General features: G+C 43.1%; 1 protein-coding gene and 1 long non-coding RNA gene across 2 annotated transcripts in view; one reads left to right on the top strand and one right to left on the bottom strand.

Moving 5' to 3' along the window:
• The window catches only part of LOC128324160 (uncharacterized), a 29,894-nt gene extending 15,270 nt beyond the window's left edge, over positions 1–14,624 (bottom strand). Inside the window, exons 1-2 of the long non-coding RNA XR_008306676.1 lie at positions 14,531–14,624; positions 14,262–14,340 (exon numbers count right to left, since the gene is read on the bottom strand). This is a non-coding gene — a long non-coding RNA (uncharacterized LOC128324160). The remainder of the gene's footprint in view (positions 1–14,261; positions 14,341–14,530) is intronic.
• Positions 1–19,990, top strand: part of STK3 (serine/threonine kinase 3) — a 198,071-nt gene that overhangs the window by 89,987 nt on the left and 88,094 nt on the right. Inside the window, exon 9 of the mRNA XM_053248375.1 lies at positions 9,482–9,680. Coding sequence (XP_053104350.1) covers positions 9,482–9,680 — 199 coding nt within the window. The remainder of the gene's footprint in view (positions 1–9,481; positions 9,681–19,990) is intronic.

The following is a 19,990-nucleotide window of genomic DNA, read 5'->3' as shown; positions in this document are numbered from 1 at the left end:
GACAAACGAGGCATTGGTGGAGAGGCCTGTTGCTATATCCTATGGAAAAATTACTGAGCTTTATCAGGGAGCATGCTCAGTATGGAGACAAAAGTTTTCCTGAGATTAGTAGGCGCCTTGGTGATGTAACATAGCAAGATCTTCAGGCGAAAGGATGTTCATGTCATAGAAAATGTTATCAAGAGACTGTTCATACCAAAATGCTCAAATGTGCCAAAGAACTATATGAAATAAAGATAAAATCGAATACTTGAGGACCCAATATCATCAAGCAGTACCTTCATGCTATCTTGATGATGACCTTACAAAAGGAAATTGTGTTTCTTTTGTGAGAATGGACCGGGTTACAAGAACCCTTTGCATTTAGTTGCTACATAAAATGCTGGCCAGTCATTTAAAGATGCAGTTGAAAGAAGTGGGAATGAGAAACTGCTTGTCAAGCTTTGTACATTCATTGATCCTCAAGATATGCATGCTATTGACATTAAATACCACAAATGGTGCTGGGCAGCACATGCAACTAATGCTAATCACTCAGCACTCAACCCACACAAACCAAGCAAAGCAAATGAGGTGGCAGCTGAGTCTGCTTGAGAATACATTGTTGGATGAAAATATAGTCACCATGCTCATGTTCAAGAGGCATACACAGGAATACTTATGGCAAATAATGAGGATGGCCATCCCAGCTGCAAAAAAAAAAAAAAAATAAAGCAACATATACAGCATGATATACCAAGTGTAGAATTCCATAAGCCAAAACTAATGAATGAATCAAACGTGTTTCTATCAAAATTTTAAGAGAGGCTACAATTCAGTTAGCAGAAGAGAGCAACACTGACGGAAATGATGACATGAAAATACTCTATGTTGCTGCTAAGATTCTACAAAAACTTATCACCAAAGCAGAGAGTTTGGTATTTTCTGGTTCACTTACAGAAGCTGCAGATTGGAATGTTCCAAGTGAATTGTGTAGCTTCTTCCATTGGGTCTCAAAGGACCAAACAAAGCCTATCCACAGGTAAAAAAAAGACTTTTAAGTCAACCAGCATGCCACGAATTTTGCTCAGACTACAGAGTCTTTGTTTCTGTCCCAGGACTAGGTCCAAAACAAGAAATCACAGACTCTAAGGACCACCCATAAAATGCCTCAACGACTGGGAATTGCAATAGCAGTTCACCTAGCTTTTCGGAGCAAGAAGCTTGTCAACATGTTGCATCAGTTTGGTTTGTGTGACTATAACAGGATTTTAAGACTTAAGGCACAGATAGCTACAACTGTTGTAGAAAGGATGCTGGTCAGTGATGGCATCTATTTACCTCCTGATGTAGTTGAAGGAAGTTCCATGTTCTATGCAATATACAATATTGATTTCACTGAAGATATGCCCTAAAGTAAACAAACCCTTCAAGGAACAGCAATGGCTATATATCAGAGATGTGAGGCTGAAGATGTGGCACCAATAACTGAGCTAACAGGGATAACTCAAAACCGCTCACTGAAGAAACTCCCAAATACAATAACTAAACTTTTGGATTGTCATAAACCATCAGCAAAACCAACGGGTCTGGTATACACCTCATTCAATTTAAAAGAACACTCCCAACCACAATTACTAGAGGCCTGTCTTGCAGACATTACCTGGCTTACGGGACAATCAGTGGTTAGATCCCACAAACTGAATGTAAGCAGCACTCTTTGTACGGGCGAAAACAGTGGAGTAGGTGATGAAGCTAATGATGAAGATAAAGTAATGGACACTAGCAAATACAACATTCCCACATGGTATGGATACAACTCACAGGTAGAACACAAGTTGGTACACCACCATTAATTGTAGCACCTGCACATGAGTGGAAGACATTACTGATTGTACTCATGCAGGCACAGGGTATCAATGCAAAAGTTGTAGTTCCTGACCATAAAATGGTTATCACACTAGACATGGGTCTCCACAAGCCAGCAAAGCAGCTCTAAATGGCTCAAAAGGATTTGGATAATATTGTATTCCGACCTGGAGAATTACATATAGTGATGACCTAGCTAGGTTCTATTGGGGCCTTTACTGAAAACAGTGGACTTGACCTATGTTGGACAGAGGCTGTATGGACCACTCACAGTAAAGCAGATAATTGAAGGCAAGTATGTGAAGAGAGGAGTACAAGCTCACATAGTTACACTAGAAGCTTTTAACACCTACCAAGATGCCTTCTTTGAAGAGTTTCCTCTTCTACTGCCAATAATTGCAGCTGCAGCTGAAAATCTTGATCAGTCATGTGCAGATGGGAATCCTGAGCTAATTAAAGAAGCACACACAAACCTGGAGGGGGTGATCAAATCACATAGTGTTTTAGAAAAGATCAATCAGTTTGACTCAAAGATGGCAAGCAAACTTCTGCCACTTGTGGTGTCAATATTTGCAGATGGTAATGGGGATGTTGCTTTTCATTTGTTCTGTTAGAACAGGTAATTGGGAATTGCATTTAGTATAACTTGAAGCATTCACCAAATACTTCTTTGCACATGACACAGATCAATTATGTACAGACAAGTGAATTTTAGCCCGTTGAAAAACGGGCGCTAGTAATGCTTTCGGCCCCTGCCGCCGAACCTCCCAGCTGCCCGATCCCACCATTTGTACAGGAAAGAGGAGCTCGCCAGCAGAGCTCCTCTTTCTGCAAAGGGTCTTCTCAAACTGGCGCTTTGAGCGGAAAGGACGCCCTTTCCAAAGCGCCAGCTTTCCGCTCAAAGCGCCAGTTTGAGAAGAGCCTTTGCAGAAAGAGGAGCTCTGCTAGCGAGCTCCTCTTTCCTGTACAAATGGTGGGATCGGGCAGCTGGGAGGGTGGTTCGGCAGCGGCATTTTTCAGGGCCAGTTTGGCCCTTAGTAATTTGGCGGGGGGACGGGAATGGTGGGATCAGGCCCCAAGGTTTCCCCCCCGCCCGGCTTTACTGGCGGCGCCAGGCCTCGGCGGCGGCTCCGCCGCCACCTCGGCCAGCTTCCCCGCCGCCTCTTCCCCCGGCTCCTCTCTCCTTTATTTGCGGCGGCCGCTTCTGGCCCCGCCGCCGCCTCACCCGCACTCCCGCCGCCAGTTGCCCCGTCGCGGCCACCGCCACCTCTGGCCGTGGCCACGGCTGCGCCGCCGCCTCTCCCGCACTCTCCTCCTGGCGTAGGCGGCGGCCACTTCTCCTTCTCCCGGCCCCAACATGGCCGCCGGGTCCTGCCGTTCGTGCCTCCCTTGCCCTGTTCTGGGCATGCCCAGAACAGGCCAGGCACGAACGCACGCTTGGTGTCCATCCACGGACGGACACCAAGCGTTTTATTAGAGAGGATAGAGATGAAAACTCTCCATTTATACCTACCCTCTGTTTCCTGTCTTTCAACAAGTTGGCAATCCACACATGTACTTGTCCCCTTATCCCATGACTGCTAAGTTTCCTCAAGAGTCTTTGATGAGGAACTTGGTCAAAAGTTCTTTAAAATTCTAAGGTTTTAATTTGTAGGTGATTTTTAAATTGTTAAATTGTTTTAAGTTTTTATATATATATTAACTTGTTTTATGCTATTGTTAACTGCCCAGAGACGAAAGTTTGGGGCAGTGTACAAATTTGATTAATAATACAGTGGTCCCTCTACTTACGAAATTAATCCGTTCCGAATGCACATTTGTAAGTCGAAAAATTCGTAAGTCGAAAAGCGGTTTCCCATAGGAATGCATTGGGACTGGATTAATGCGTTCCGGAGCCTAGAAAAAAGACCCAGACCCCCAGTAAGGCTTGCAAACTGCACAGGAACATTTCTTTTCAAGAATAAACAGGCAGTAAACAGGCAGGCAAGTCAAGGAAACCGCATGTAAAATTTGTAAGTCGAGGAAACCCCATCTAAAAATTTGTAAGTCGAGGAAACCCCATCTAAAAATTTGTAAGTCGAAAAAACCGCATCTAAAACCGGATCTAAAACTGCCGTTTGTAACTCGAAAAATACTTATGTCGAGTAGTTTGTAAGTCGAGGGACCACTGTAATAAATAAATAAATAATAAATAAAAGCTTTCTTGAAATCCAGATATATTATGTCAACTGGATCACCTTGATCCACACACTTGTTGATACTCTCAAAGAAATCCAAAAGGTTTGTGAGGCAAGATTTACCTTTGCAGAAGCCATGCTGGTTCACTCTCAGCAAGGCCTGTACTTCTATGTGCTTTACAATTTTATCCTTGAGGATGCTTTCCATCAATTTGCCTGGAACGAACGTTAAGCTAACTGGCCTGTAATTTCCTGGATCGACCCTGAATCCCTTTTTGAAAATTGGTTTTACATTTGCTACTTTCCAGTCCTCTGGTACAGAGCCCGATTGCAGGGATAAGTTATATATTTTAGCAAGGAGGTTGGCAATTTCACATTTGAGTTCTTTGAGGACTCTTGGATGGATGCCATCCGGCCCTGGTGATTTTGTTAGTTTTCAGTTTTTCCAGACAGTTTAGATTAGAACATCATCTCTTGTCACTTCTATCTGACTCAGTTCTTTAGCCTCCATCCCTAAAAAACGTGCTTCCCCCAAAATGTATCCCAGTGCCTAACAAATCTAAACCCCTCCTCCCAGCACCAACGTCTCATCCATGCATTGAAACCCCGCAGCTCTGCCTGTCTCACTGTACCTGTGCGTAGAACAAGTAGCATTTCTGAGAAAGGCAAACTTAAGTTTCTGGAAAGCTTTCAAGAATGCCAATGATTGTATTATAAGTGCACTTGCAAGCCTGGAGAAGGATTTACTCTCCAGTGATGGTACATTTACTGCCCTTGAAAAATTTATATGTTATATTTACTTGCCCTGTACACAGATCTCACAGGTTGCTAGGCTAAGGTGGTGGCTGTTCACCAAGAAACAAGCCCAATCTGAGAGTTTTTCCACCTACAAGAGATGCATTACACCATGCAATACTACAAACATACCATCAAGCAATCATTTGGAATAATGATACGATCGTGAAGCGTGTAATCCAATTACCTGAAAAATATGGTTGGAAAATGGAAGGGGATGTCTGGATACCAATAATGACCTATCAGCTCCCAGCTCCAAAGGCTGTAATTCAGTTGGTGAGGTGTGGATGCACTACCTCCAGATGCCAGGAAGGAAGATGCAGCTGTTGTAAAGCAGGGTTGATCTGCTGTGACATGTGTTCCTGTGCATCTCAAAATACACAGAATCAAGAGGATGCTTGTGACAACATGATGGAGAATGAAGATCCAGAGGAGCTAGAGGAAGAAGCAAATTAATACACATGGAGCCGGGTCTCACGAGCAGTGAGACCCGGTTTTGAAGCCCACTCTCACCGCACACGAGCAGGGAGGGAGCCCTGGGTGGCTGGTGACAGAGCCAGCAGGGGCTGGGGAGCTCGGGGGCAGCATGGCCCCCGGAAGCTTCAGTACGCCCTGCGTGAACGCACAGGGCATACTGGGGAGACCCCCGTAGCCAGGAGGCGGCTTTTTGCCTCCCCTATGGGGGGCTACTCACAATCTGTAAAACCAGGTTTGCGGAGCGCTCACCCCTCAAACCTGGTTTTACGGCAGGGGTACTTAGGCGGGTTACCCTCCTAGGAACCACCGGGCTCATAGCCGAGCTCGGTGGTTCACACGATGGGCAAAATTGGGCTAGCCTCTGCTAGCCGGATTTTGCCCCATCGTGTGAATAGCCTCACTATGTGATTTGTCAAAGTGCAAAAACACCTTTTTAAAATTAATTATGAACATTTTTCAAATGCTGTAATGTTAATTAGATGTAAAGTAGTTCATTTAAAAAAAAGTATGCAAAACTTGTAGTAAAAGTCACTTATGCAAAATGTTTATTATAAATCGTTTAATTATTCATTAAAAACTTTCACAGATCAGCATGACAGTCAGAGCAGATTCTCAGACTGCCAACATCTTTTTTTCTTATTCTTTGAGGTATTTTTTTTGAAGAGAACTGTGTAGGTGTTTTGCTTTCATCCCAAAAATCTCATGGCATTGTGCATGCTCCTGTACTAATAGCTGTTAGTTATTTAACAAGATTTCATCTTCAGGACATGCCTTATGTTGCTGTTTTGGCTCAGTCACCGAAAATTTAATCACCATTCTGTTCCTTGGCTGTTGCCATCCTCACTTATAGAAAAAGGTTGGAACATCTTTTAAATAATAGGTAGGATTAATTCCAGCAAACCTATAAATCAGGGGACTTCCCCCAGTTGGACTACACAGAATAGCATAAATACCAAAATAAGATATTGTAACATGTAACTGAATTGGCCTATCTATTTCAAATGCTATGGTGAAGAGAAACTGACATTGCAGTGGTTGTAATAGGCATACTACCTTAAAAACTCCATATAATTGTATATAATGTCCTACTATGGAAATTACTTTTGAAATAATTTATGAATGGTTAGATGATTATATTTTTATTTCTCCCCACCAGGAGGAGCACCAATACATTCTTCTTAGCAGAATAGTGGTGCTATCCAGTCTAGTCTTTGGCCCTGAATGTGCCCCAAGGGAATGTTCCAATTTGTTCAAACTTAGAAAATTAAGATGGTTCTTTATGGGATGAAATTGTGTTGAGTAGAAATCTCAACACTACTTGATTATGTTGCATGTAAAGTGTGTCAGATTAAGGATACACACTGGAATTCCTGACTGATCCTACATATTTCAGAGGTTATTTCAGAGGTTTATACTATTATACTTCTTTTCTTCCCCACCTCATCTTTCACTAAACAGGGGTATTCAGTGCAAATGTTGACAGGTCATGGATTTTGCACTGTAGTTAATAGTGGAATATATTGTGTAAGTAGAATTCCATTGACTTATCTAGTTTATCAGTCAGTTGCAGACTTTCCTTGAAAAGACAGCATGCACATTGTATTTTTTGAACATATTTTGTTTCTGCTCACAATATAAGTAAAACTTAATATTCTGGGATAATCTGCAGAAACACTTCATCAACAAGCATGCTTGTAAATTCCATTGCTCAAACACTTCAGGTGCTCAACCATTATTTCTCTTATATGAGCTTGCCATGCTTCTTTAAGAGAGTAGTGACGAGGAACAGAAATTTGCATAGCCTCACAATGTAGTTCATTGGACAAGGCATTTGGAACTACCCAGCCCTTTTTGCATAAAGCTCACAGCTGTTGTTGCTGCAGCTGTCTGTTCCTGGCTTCTCAGGGAAGTCCTTCTATTCCTTCATTAGGTAGGAGAAGTGAAGGAGGGCTAGAAAGTTCTGGTCTGACTTGCCAATGAGGTTACCCCTTTCATGAGATGTCTATAAACATTTATTTTCAGTGTGTTGAGGCTATTGATAATTTAACATGGTCTTGTTGTGTATTCAGTCATCTGATCAGAAGTCTTTGATTTCTATACCAGTGAATGTAGTCTGAATAGAGAAAGTTTAGCTAAGTTTTGTGTTACTACACTCTGTGAGAATAGTTCTTCCAATTTGAGTGGACGTTGGGATAATGTCCCAGTGGAATGAAAAGTAAGACTTGGGACTGTTATTTCTGAAGATACTTTGAGAATGCGCCCCCTTCCTTTTTGAGGAAAAGTGTTGGCTCAGCTGAACTTCAAAAGAATCCTTGCAAACTCAAACAAACTTAGGAACATATTAAAGTAATCGATTAAATTTCTTAATGCTATATGAAATGTGTAGCATCACAGATGAATATTGACTTAACTGATATTGTCTTACCATGGCAAACTCTTTTAAACATTCAAAAATGGTTTTTACTGTTTTATTCTATGTCATGGTACCAATTGATTCTGTTTGTGCTTAGTAAGATTATTCCCCCTGGAGCAGTGGGAATATTTCTAAATGACTGTTTGCATTTATTTATCCCATTTTATTGTTAAATTTATATACCGCCTCCCATTAAAAGAATCCCAAGGCAGATAGTTTTAGTGGCATTTGGCTTTTTCATTAAAGCATTGAAATCTGTAGGGCAGTTTGTGAACTTGGACAATGTTAGAATAGGATGTGGAGGCATATTTAACTTATCTTACTTGGTTCTCAAAGAGGACTTTAAAAAGTTAAAATATTTTCATTAAATCACCTAAAATTAGACTCTCTTTAATTGAAAATTTTTATACAATCAACTAGCAACTCCTTTGCATTTTGATGTGTTTTCATGGTTTGTAGAATGTGCTCTTGTACAAGGACTTGGGGCATAGAACAGCAAGTTAGTCCTTAAATAGTTGGGATATTGTGCACATCCTCTAAATCTGTCTTCAGAAAGAGAGTAGGATTTCCTAATAATGTTTTCAAATACTTCTATTCCATATGGGTTTTATGATTCATGAGCTGGATTATCATCAGTTCTCTGTTTTACATTCCTGGCACATTACTGCCACTGATTGGAAATGCTTTTGTATCCTTAGCTGGAATTAACTCTGTTCCACAGTCCCGAAGCATCTGCTCAGCAGATATTTTCTCTCTCTCTCCAAAGTATCAACAGGTTTTATTCTTGCTCCTTTTATCATCATAGCTTAAAAAAACCTTTAAGTGCATACAAATGAGAAGAGTTAGCCTTGCTGGTTTAGATGGATTTTTGAAATGATATGCAGTGCCCTTTTGATCTGCTGGACTCTAGTCTATAGAGGATTTTATGCATGTTCATAGGGAGTGCCATAACTCATAGAGGGAGCAGAAGGTTTGCATGTAGGACCTTCTGCATTGCTTTGCATGGCAAAAGTCCTAGGTTCAATATGTGTAATCTCCAGTTAAAATGATTTCCAGTAGTAGGGCTTGAAAAGACCATTGCTTGAGAACTTGAAGAAGTCTCTACCCATCAGAATAGAAACAAGACTAGGTGAACCAGTAGTTTAATTTGAATAAAACAGGTTCATGTCATGTTTCTGTGCTGAGGATTCCCACTTCATGGTGGGTTCTCCTATTGTTTTCATATTTTTGTTGGTGCTTTGCAGCACTTGTGCACTTTGATGTTACTTGGGGAAGTCTTATTGCTTTCATTTACTCTCTTATAGAAATAATAAACTGAACTTTCAGCTAAAGGTTCCTAAAGATGTATTGTGAAGAGTAAATTAGATTCATAGTACAATGAAAGATGGTGGGAAAAGATGAACAATTTTTTGTTGATTTTGGACAGATGATGGAAAACACAAGATCTTCTAAGCCTTCTTCCAGTTGTTTATCATCCTCCATTTTCATATCAACTTTGTTTGCAGCCTGACTGATGGGAAAGATGAATGAGAAAGGCACTGTTTAAAACAATACAAGTATATTGGTGGGGTGTGTGAGAAGAACAAGAGTGGGAACAAGGAAAGGTATTTACCTGTGCTAACGTTCACTGTGGTGAAAAAGGAATGAGAAACAAGATACAACTCTGAACAAAGAAGGGTTTAAAAGATGTAAAAAATGTATGATTAGAAGTTCTTGTGATGTCAACATCATTGTGTTTAAAAGCAATTCCTAATTAAATATATGTTCGCAGGATGAAGATGAGCTGGACTCCCACACCATGGTGAAGACTAGTTCCGAGAGCGCAGGCACAATGAGGGCCACAAGCACCATGAGTGACAGTGCTCAGACAATGATTGAACATAATAGCACTATGCTTGAATCTGATTTAGGAACCATGGTGATAAATAGTGATGATGATGATGATGAAGAAGAAGATGGAACCATGAAAAGTATGTTTTTTGTTTATCTTTTGGAGCATTTAATACCCCACCTCCCCCCGCATCCACAACACTTTACAGATGATGCTAGAGTTAACACTTTGGAAAAGAAGATGGTTTATATAGATAGTAGCTGCATGCCTGTGGTTTGTGCAGACCAGTTTCATGTGTGTATTGATGCTTTGTTCTTTGTGTTTTTCTGGCAGCAGCTTTCTGTTGACTTGTTTATGTGAGCTACCAAAACAAATGATCAACCAGTATAAAGCCATAAACACATGGATTTGTTGTACAATAAATTTCTGGACCTCTGAACTTCTGTCTTTGAGTATTAGTTCAGTACTTCATGCCATATTATGGAAATAAGTATATTTTATGAAATGATTGAATATTTATTTAAATTATTCATGCAACGTTTTCATGTAGGACAACTGGAAACATTATAAAGTATACTAGAACTGTAGAATGTTTTGCCTTACAAATATTTTAAATATTATGTAGGTGGACTGCACTATTCAAACGGACCAGTTTTATGATGCCTATCCATTCATAACAAGGAGTAAAGTTGAAGATCTTATTTTTTTAATTCTATGTGTGTCATAAAAATACTCTTGGGAAAGTAAATCAGCTTTAGGTTTGATCTAATTTCTTTTCACAAGTGAGTATTCAGACTGCTTGCCCTCTGACCACTTCAGTACCTGATGGCTTCAAGTATTCATTGATGTTTGCTTGCTAAACTTGTTTGTCATTAATTCAAGGTAAGCTTTTCAAGAGCTAAGATGCTGAATGAAATCAGAGCTTCTTGCAGTGAGCTCTGCTCATGTTAATTAAGAGGAGCAATTCAAGTTTTAGGAAAGCCCTGCTGAAGATAAATTAAAAGCTGGTGATGTGACTTAAAGTGGTTCAGTCAGAACTCTTGGCAGTGTAAAGTACTTGAGGTTTATTTCCAGAAACAGAGAGATTGTTGCCCATCTGATGGTTATCTTGTCATATGTCTCTAGTAAATGCCCATGTGAAAAAATTGGCTCTGCATGATGCACTGTTGGGATGAACAGAAGCAGCTTTCTATGCCATATGAAAGTCTGATAAAATATAAGATTTTCTATGTTAAAAACATGTTTGTGACTTGTAGAAGTAGAGCTGGCAACTCAAGTTCGGGTTTTATTAATTGGTAGCTGTTATCTGCAGTAGACTAGAGATCTTTATCTTCAGCTGGAAGATAATAAACAGTTGTATTGATGAGTGATGACTCTGAGTGAGTCAATCCATGAAAATATATGTTTTAATTTGCTTTTGAAGCTGAAATAGGTATTTGCTTAATAAACTGTATGGGTAACAGGGAGATTTATTATGAAAATCTTGAACTAATCAAGATTTATAAAGGGTATTATAAAGCATTGTGTAGATAGTAGTATTATGGAAAGCAAATGTAAAAGCAATGGATACATTATTCTGAATGGAAATATGCATAGTTTTCCAGTCCATGAAATGTATGCCATGCAGTACCCTGGGAAAAGCACACTGAGGTGTAGAAGAATGTATTATATGAACAAAAAAATAAGTACCTTCTCAGCCTTTCCACATGCAGATTCCTACATCTGTTCTATTCTTTCCTTTGTACAAACGTAGGAATTGGTGAAAGACCACAATTTTACCTATTCTGCACTATCTTTCAGCTCTCCTCTAAATCAGGGATTCTCAATGTTGGGCACCCAGATGTTATTGGACTTCAGCTCCCATAATCCCCAGCCCCAGTGGCCTTTGGTTGGGGATTATGAGAGTTGAATTCTAATAACATCTGGGGACCCAGAGTTGAGAATCTCTGCTCTAAATCATCGCTATTGTTTTATTGAACATTAAACCTCTTGCTTACACTCTGACCAGATTATTGTGTCCGAATAATCTATATATAATTCTCTTTGATGTACCTGTGGCTAATCCCATGTGTGGCAGCTCTCGCGAGAGTTCGCGAGGGGAGGGGGAAAGGAAAGTGATGGCGGTGGGGAACATAAGGCCAATGGATGGGCGGGCGAGTGGGGAGAAAAAGTGTCAGGGAGAGAAAGTGAAAGCAGCTGCGAGGGGGGAGAGAAAGCGGTGGTGGCCGAGGGCGGGGGAAAGAAAACAGTGTGCGGCTGGAAAATGTGGCTGGCCAGAGAAAAGAACATTGGAGGGGGGAAGAAGGAAGAGGAGGCGGGAGGGCTGAGCACAAGAGAGAACTGGAGGCGTAGATGCTCTGCGTCTGGACCAGCTAGTTAATTCTAGTTACCTGGACTGAACATGTGATTCAGTTCACCATAACATACTGAATCTCACTATTACAGTTCAAGAAATCGTTTAACATTCCTGTTTACATATTTACAGTGTTGGCAGATTTTTTGAAAACATGGTTTTTGTATGTAACTCTTGTAGGGTCAATGGAGCTTAAAGCGGTGGATGTAAGGATCTGGTACGGGATCCGTTGAATCCATTAGAATGGGTTCTGCGCCTGCGCGGAAGCCTCTCGGTGTCGAGTTTTTAAAGCTCCTTTTCGGCGCCTGCGCCCCGCCCCACGTGACTACATGGCTATTTAAGGTGGGAGAAGCGCAGGCAGCTCAGTTCCTTTGCGACCGCCGGAGAGATCACTCGGTTTCTGCGGCTCCTTCGTGTTTCCTTGGCTTTTCTAAAGAATTCTACTGGCTTTTGACTACGGACTGACTTTAGACTATTCTTACCTGCTGATTCTAACTAATTGCCTGCCTTTTGACCCGGACCGTGACTGTTTCTCGCTTTCTTAAACCTTCCAACGTGACGAAAGATCGGACGGATTTCTTGGCTCTGACCTCGGACTGTGAGTAAAATGGACGCCCCTAAAGGAAAGAAAAACTTTAAACGCTGCACTAAGTGCAACGCTAAATTGCCCTCTCAGGACTGCCACAACCTTTGCTTGCTGTGCCTAGGAGAGGCTCACATAACGGCCGCCTGCTCTATTTGCAAGTCTTTCTCGAAGCAAATGAGGAGAAATAGAGAACTCCATCTCAGGGCTTCTTTGTACGATGATGTACTTTCCGTGCCCTCTTCTGCGGCGTAGTCACCTCAGCCGCATGGCTCGAAGGACCTGGGATTGGCCCAGTCTAAAACTTTGACGCCCGACGCTAAGGCCCCTAAGTCCTCGAAGAGGCCGGGTGACAAAATGGTGGCTCCGACTCATCCTCCCAAAAAGAAAAAGAAACAAGCTATATCGGAATCGACCCCGTCTCCGAGATCGGCTCAGGACGTCGAAATCCCATCGACATCGAAAACATGCACAATCGAAATGGAATCAGGTCCGTCGATGGCGGAGCCACCAACTCATTCGATACCGACGGATACGTTGACATAGACAGAGCCGATACCGACTGCGTCGACACCGACAACGGGACCTCTCCCAATACCAGCAACGTCGGTATCAACGGTTACGCTACACCCGACATAGAGGGATTTGGGAATTTCGACATCGATGCCGATGGCGTCGATATCGACATCGAAACCAACTGACATTTCCATAGAACCACCTACGGCTTCCACAACTCCAAAGCCGTCAACATTCTCGATATCGAGAACTAAAGACTTAGTGCCTGCACCGACGCCTATTCACTCTCCATCGATATTGAATGAAGAGGTCCAGGCATCTACCCTGAACACCCGACGAACATCAAAACGGTTACCCCTAAGTTCCGTGCGCCTATGACATTTACACTGGAGGATGATGATGCTCAGGACGTTGAGGCTCCACCTATGGACCCACTCCTGCGGATGTTCGACTCGACCACCACTATGCCTTCGGCGTTCCAGGGCTTCCAGCATCAGGAAGTACAGGCTACGAAAACTGCTCCGCATTTGCTCACGGCCGCACAACTCACGATGTCAAATCCTTGGCATACATGCGGCTTTAGTCATCAGGTATCCCTGTCATGGGAAACAGCGTTACCAGGTGCAGTGTCGCCTGGTGCTACGTACGACTTCCAAGAGGAGCGAGCGTGGCACATGAGACAGCCCCCAACACCAGAGCGGTCATCGGCTCCTGTGCCTCCCAAGAGGTCCTTTTCAACTAAGGCCACTCAAACAACTACTAGTACAGCCTCAGTGGGTACTCAGACCTCCTCAAGAATTTTCAAGTCTACTGGTGCACAGACAGATGTTCTATCTGCTCCTTCGCTCCCACGGACCTGATTGCCCAAGTTGCCACCTCAACCTACACTTTCTGAGCATGATTCCGAGGGAAGTCACCATGGATCCTCAGATTTTGAATCTGACACGGAAACAATAGAACTGGATCCATCACCAGATGTAGCTACACCTTCCCATGTTTCACCAACGGAGGAATTGAAGGCTTATCATTCCCATGTAAGGCGAATGGCGAATGCACTGGGCCTAGATCTCACTTCAAAGCTGAAAACGATAGACGACCCAGTCTACAATTTCATGCAATGGTCTCAGTCGGTGCAACCTATTGCGCTGCCTTTATTGCCCATCATTTCAAATGCGGCGCAATGTGCATGGGAAATACCTCATATGTCCACGCCCACATCAAAAAGGCTCGAGGGACTGTATCGTGTACAAGAACAAGATAATACTTACCTATTTAAGCATCCAGTCCCGAACTCCTTAGTGATCAACTGCGCAACTTCCTCCAAATATGGACGACGTCGCACTACCCCTGCGGACAAAGAGGGCAGGAAACTTGATGTGATGGGCAGGAAATTATACTCCACATCTTGTCTATCAGTTAAAGTGGCTAAATACAGTTATTGTATCTGGGGAACATTAGAGAAAGACCTGGACACACTGTCCCCAGAAGAATTGAAACATCGTTTTCGTAAGACACTGCAGCAGGCTGGTGATCTTACCTGTCAGCAGTTGAGCACAGCGAAACACTTGGCAGAATCAGAATCACGGTCCATCACAACGGCTATCCCCCTTCGTCGCCATGCCTGGTTACAGTCTGCCGCTCTACAACAGGATATGAAAGATAAAATAGAGGGACTCCCCTTTGATGGCAAAGGACTGTTTTCAGAAGAGACTGATGCCACCATGGAGAAGATGAAGAAATCAAAATTTACCGCTAAGACCTTTACGTCTGCCTCCTCACAGGCAACCTCCTACGCGTCTAAACAGTGTGCCTACTACCGACCTACTACCAACCTCGTACAAACAATAGGACCGGAGGGATTTCCGTAAATCCTTCTAACCCTTCAGTAAACAGCCTACCCAACAGAAGGGCAGATTTCCCTCCACCCAACGCAATAAACAGGGGGACGGGAACAAACAGCGCCTTTGAAGTGCGGATCAGCCCATTGCAACTACCTGGATATCGCCTTCCCTCCCTGAACACCGAGGAGGACTTAGTGCCGACCTACGACATCCTACCACCAGCCCCTCTAGCCACCAACTCCATCAGGTTTGCAAGTCATGAGAAAGCATGGCGCAACATAACATCGGACCGATGGGTCTTGAAGATTGTGACTTCCGGTGATGCGATAGAGTTCAAGACCAGGCCATCTTACAGGGGCATACGCTTCACGGCGGCGACACCAGCCTTACTCCAGGAAGTTCAGGATCTCCTTCAAAAGAAGGCAATAGTACCAGTGCAATGGACAGATCGACGGGAAGGATTCTACTCCCGTTACTTTCAGATACCAAAGAGGGACGGGGGGATTCGGCCAATCATGGACTTAAGACATCTGAACAAATTCGTACATGTGAAAAAGTATTGAATGACGATGTTACAAGACATCCTACCTCTTCTACATCTCGAGAGGTGGCTTGTGACGTTAGACTTAAAAGATGCCTACTTTCACATAGGAATCCGCCCCTCCTTTCAGAAGTATCTGCGGTTCACTGTGGGGACGTCTCTTTACCAGTACCTTGCCGTTTGGTCTATGCACGGCGCCCCGCGTGTTCACCAAATGCATGGCAGTGGTAGTCGCCCATCTGAGAACAAAGGGTTTAAAACCGTACCCATACCTGGACGACTGGCTGCTGTCCTCGAGGGACAGAGAAGAGTTACTTTCGCAAATACACTACATGTTACGTCTTCTCCGAGACCTAGGAATACAGGTGAATTGGAAAAAGTGCAACCTTACTCCGGTCCCAACCATATCGTTCATAGGGGCTGTACTCGACGCCTCCAAAGGGAGGGCCTTCCTCCCAGAGGACCGGTTCCAGACCATCAAGTAGCTGGTTCAAGAATTTCGAACCGCGCCCTCCCAAACGGCATGGCACGTACAGCGCCTATTGGGTCTGATGGCCTCTTGCAGGTCGACTGTAGGGTACACACGTTTGAAAACGAGGAAACTGCAATTATGGTTCCTGTCCTCCTTCAATTTACGACAGGACAGCCCCACGAAACTCCTGCTGGTGCCGGAGCCAATCCTTCAGTTGCTTACTTGGTGGACACGGCCTTCCAACCTACTGAGAGGAGTGCCTTTTCAACCAGAACCCTCATCAGTTTGGGTGACAACGGATGCCTCCCTCCTAGGGTGGGGGGGACACTGCAATGCGGCCACAACTCAGGGTCTCTGGACCCGCAATCAACGTCTACTGCACATAAACTTTCTGGAGTTGTTAGCGGTTTTTCAAGCCATGAAGGCCTTCCTTCCCATGCTACGGGGCCGGGTAGTTCAGCTACAGTTGGACAACACCACTGCGATCGCTTACCTGAACAGACAAGGGGGCACTGTCTCCAGATCACTCTGTGCACATTTAGGAAGACGAAGAAGCTCCTAGTGTCATATAAAGGCTCTGCTATGGGTCAAGAACTGTCGAGGCAACACCTGTCTTCTTGGCTAGTAGAGACTATTCGCCTGGCCTACTCCGCACAAAAGATACCATCCCCGGAATCTATCAAAGCACATTCAACAAGGGCGTTTGGCGCTTCTGCGGCCTTCCTGTCAGGCGTCTCCTTCCCTGATATCTGTAAGGCTGCTACCTGGTCTTCGGAAGAACCATTCGTGAAGCACTACGCTATAGACCTGTGCTCTGCAGCGGAGGTGAACTTTGGGAGAGCTGTTCTCAAGAGGGTGTTACAATGATCCACTGCTCCCTCCTCCTGTTGGAGCTAACTAAACACCCATTCTAATGGATTCAACAGATCCTGTACCAGAGGTTGCTCATCTGTAACTTATGATCTGGTAGGGATCCGTTGATATCCATTAGATCCTCCCGAGCCTCCCCTCTGCAGTGGACCGTGGGTCTGTCCAGTAGAACATAACATATATACGACTGCTTCAGCGGTCTCTAAGGAACTGAGCTGTCTGCGCTTCTCCCGCCTTAAATAGCCACGTGGTCACGTGGGGCGGGGCGCAGGCGCCGAAAAGGAGCTGTAAAAACTCGACACCAAGAGGCTTCCGCACAGGCGCAGAACCCATTCTAATGGATATCAACGGATCCCTACCAGATCATAAGTTACAGGTGAGCAACCTGTTTTTCTCAGGCAGTCTACCAATCAGGTAACCGGGTCTCAAACCTGCTTAGCTTCAAGATTTGAACTATGTATGGTGTTTCTCAACCAGAAGAATGGCTTTCTTCTACCTGTTTGAAGAATAGTTGCCATATTGTGGGAAATTTCAGGGGTTCATCTCTCTGGCTTAGATACATCTGTTAATACACTGAATTTGAGTTCTTTTGGTAGAATGAGGATTTCCTGCCCCCCTTTCCCTCCATAGCTCCCTATGCCCCCTGAAAATCTGTTTCTGAGGGTTGGGGACCCTTCCAGAGCAAAATGGCATACAATACAAGGACTTCAACCAGAAGCTGGGGGACGGCGTGGGATTGGCAAAAATTGTCCACCTCCATGTGAACAGAATTGCCTCCCATTCTCACAAGAGCAACTTGGGATTCAAGCCTTTGATTTTTGTACTTAACACTTACTAATGTTCCTAATTCTTCAGCAAACCAGTTAGCTATCATTTTTTCCTTCCTTTTGGAATTGTGCTAAAGTACATTTATTTGCTTTCAGTAAGTGGCAAATGAGTTATTCTCCCACATAATGCAGTATATGTGTGTTATGTATTTAGGTTCTCTCCCCCCCCCCCCGGAATAATATTAATAAGCTTCAGGGGCATGTCTACCAGATGTGGCTTCACCAGCCAAAAGGGAAATTCTTGGATGGTATTGTACAGTTTTAGCAGTATTCTGTGGGTTTCCGTGTTAATCATCAAAGCCTAATTATTGCTTTGGAAAGCAATTATCTGGCTCTAATACCAATCAGTGGCCAAGTATTGCAGAGGAGGGCCACGTTCAGACAGTTATTTAGGTTTTGCAAATCACTGACAGATCTCTTGTTGGTTTTTAAAACCCAATTCACATGTTGCCTAAGTAGTGCCATTGCCACAAAGTTAGAGCACAAACTCCATGGGAAGCCGTTTATATGAAGTAAATCTTGGGTAATTTAGTAGAACTTTAAATTTGGCAGTGCAATCACTCCTGTTTTGCGTAATTCTGTTGATGATGTTACAATTGGACCAATTGTAGTCCATCTGGGAATTGCTTCATACAAATTGCTTCCAATATGGTCCTGTTATTGTGCAGTTTGAGATCCTGGCAGCAATTACACCTCTTGGGTAATAAGTGAATTGGAGTTGAGAGAGTCGTTAAAGTGAGGAAGGAGCAAATGTAACTATATTCTCTTAATTCATATTCTTTTGTCACGTGAATATTGCCAGGGAAGAGGTTTTTCCATCTTTCTTCCCAAGTGCCTCTGTCCACTTCAGGCAGAAAGGCTATTTCCCCTCTAGAAAGCAAATCGTGTGGGATGAGAACTCTGCGGTGTTTTCAGATGACTTCTCTGAAAATAATCCTCCTTGTGTGGGAGGATTAGTGCATGAGCAAATGTGAGGTGCATGCACTTCTGTCCCTGTGTGCAACAATTTCTGAACTGTGTTCTCAACATGTTTCTTTTTGTAGCTGCTTAGGGAGTCAATTTATTTTCTTTGCCACTCCTCTGCATTGTTGAGATTATGGTGAAGAACCATAAGAGAGTAAACTGTTCCGCCTAGATGAAAATGACACTTTAAAATATATTAGGTGGTTTATTTTCAATAAACTTTATTTCAACTTCTTTTTGAGACACTCGTTTGGCTTCCAGTTCCCTTGCCACTGCCACTTTGTTTTTTCCTGCTCAGGCTTTAAAATAAACCTGCTTGTCTCCTGAGGCTGTCAGGTTACAACCCAGAGATGCTGCCTACAGCTCTAAAAGACCCAAAATAGTGGGAGCCAGAGCTTATCACCCCTGTGGTTCTCCTGTCTTATCTTCCACTCCACCTTCTGTTTCTGCTGTGGGACAGCGAAAAAATTACAGTTACTTTTAAAAGTGTAAACCACATTTTTGGGTTGTATAAGAACTGCCAGGATGGATTAGATCAACGGTTCCTCTAGTCTGGCAGTTGGTTGCCAGCTAGATATCTCTAGGAAGCTCACAGGTAGAGCATGGAGGCAACATCCCTCCCTTGTTGCTTGTCCCCACCATCTGGTACTTGGGATTGTTTTGATGATGAATGTGAAGGTTCCATGCAGGAGCAATCATGCAGGCTGCAAACTTCCAATCCTATAGTCTTCACATCTTTAATTTGTTCTAGTACCTTTAGATTTCAAGCAGCATATAAAACGTTGACTCACAAATCTGTAGAGTTTCTAATCCTGTTGCTAATTTCTAAGATTCTTAAAAATTACCTGTTTTCCCCTGCCACCTAGCCAGGATAGATTTTTCTCAGCCGGTATGGTATCTTATGGGATAGTAGAGTGTGGGGAAACATTTTTAGACACTTTTGATGGTAGAGTTGTGTATTAGTAGAGAGAAATGCCTTTTGAAGCAGCTCACAGAAGTGAGAAGTACTCAAAATCTCCCAAAATAAGCTTAAGGTGTCAGACCTGCACAAATATGGACTTGGTTTTCTGGCTTGAGATCCTCATGGATTGCTTAAAATTTATAGACTGCTGGGTGGTGCATTTTAAAATTGCATTATAGCAAACCACATAACTGCAAAAATAAAATTATTTTGACAGAGGAGGAATCCCCCCCCCCAGTGATGCAAAAATATTTCTTTTAAAACTTTGCTAAGGTTAGCCTTTGTATATATGTTTCCCCCATCTTTTTATTTTTCTGCTCAAGGACAAAATAAGTAACAATAATAAGTTTTTTTTATTTATAGGCGCCCATGCTTGGAGGCCCCTGGGCGCTTTGACAAAAAAATAAGTAAAAACATATTTTTTCCACAAATAGGGATTTGTGCCCAAATAAAGCTGAGATCTGGAACAAAACAATGCCTGTCATTTTGTGCTAACATTTAATACACAGCCTAGCAATAAAT

The sequence above is a fragment of the Hemicordylus capensis genome, chromosome 4 (genome assembly GCF_027244095.1).
Source record: "Hemicordylus capensis ecotype Gifberg chromosome 4, rHemCap1.1.pri, whole genome shotgun sequence".
NCBI classification, from domain to species: Eukaryota; Metazoa; Chordata; class Lepidosauria; order Squamata; family Cordylidae; genus Hemicordylus; species Hemicordylus capensis.
This window is presented reverse-complemented; position numbering and strand designations above follow the sequence as displayed.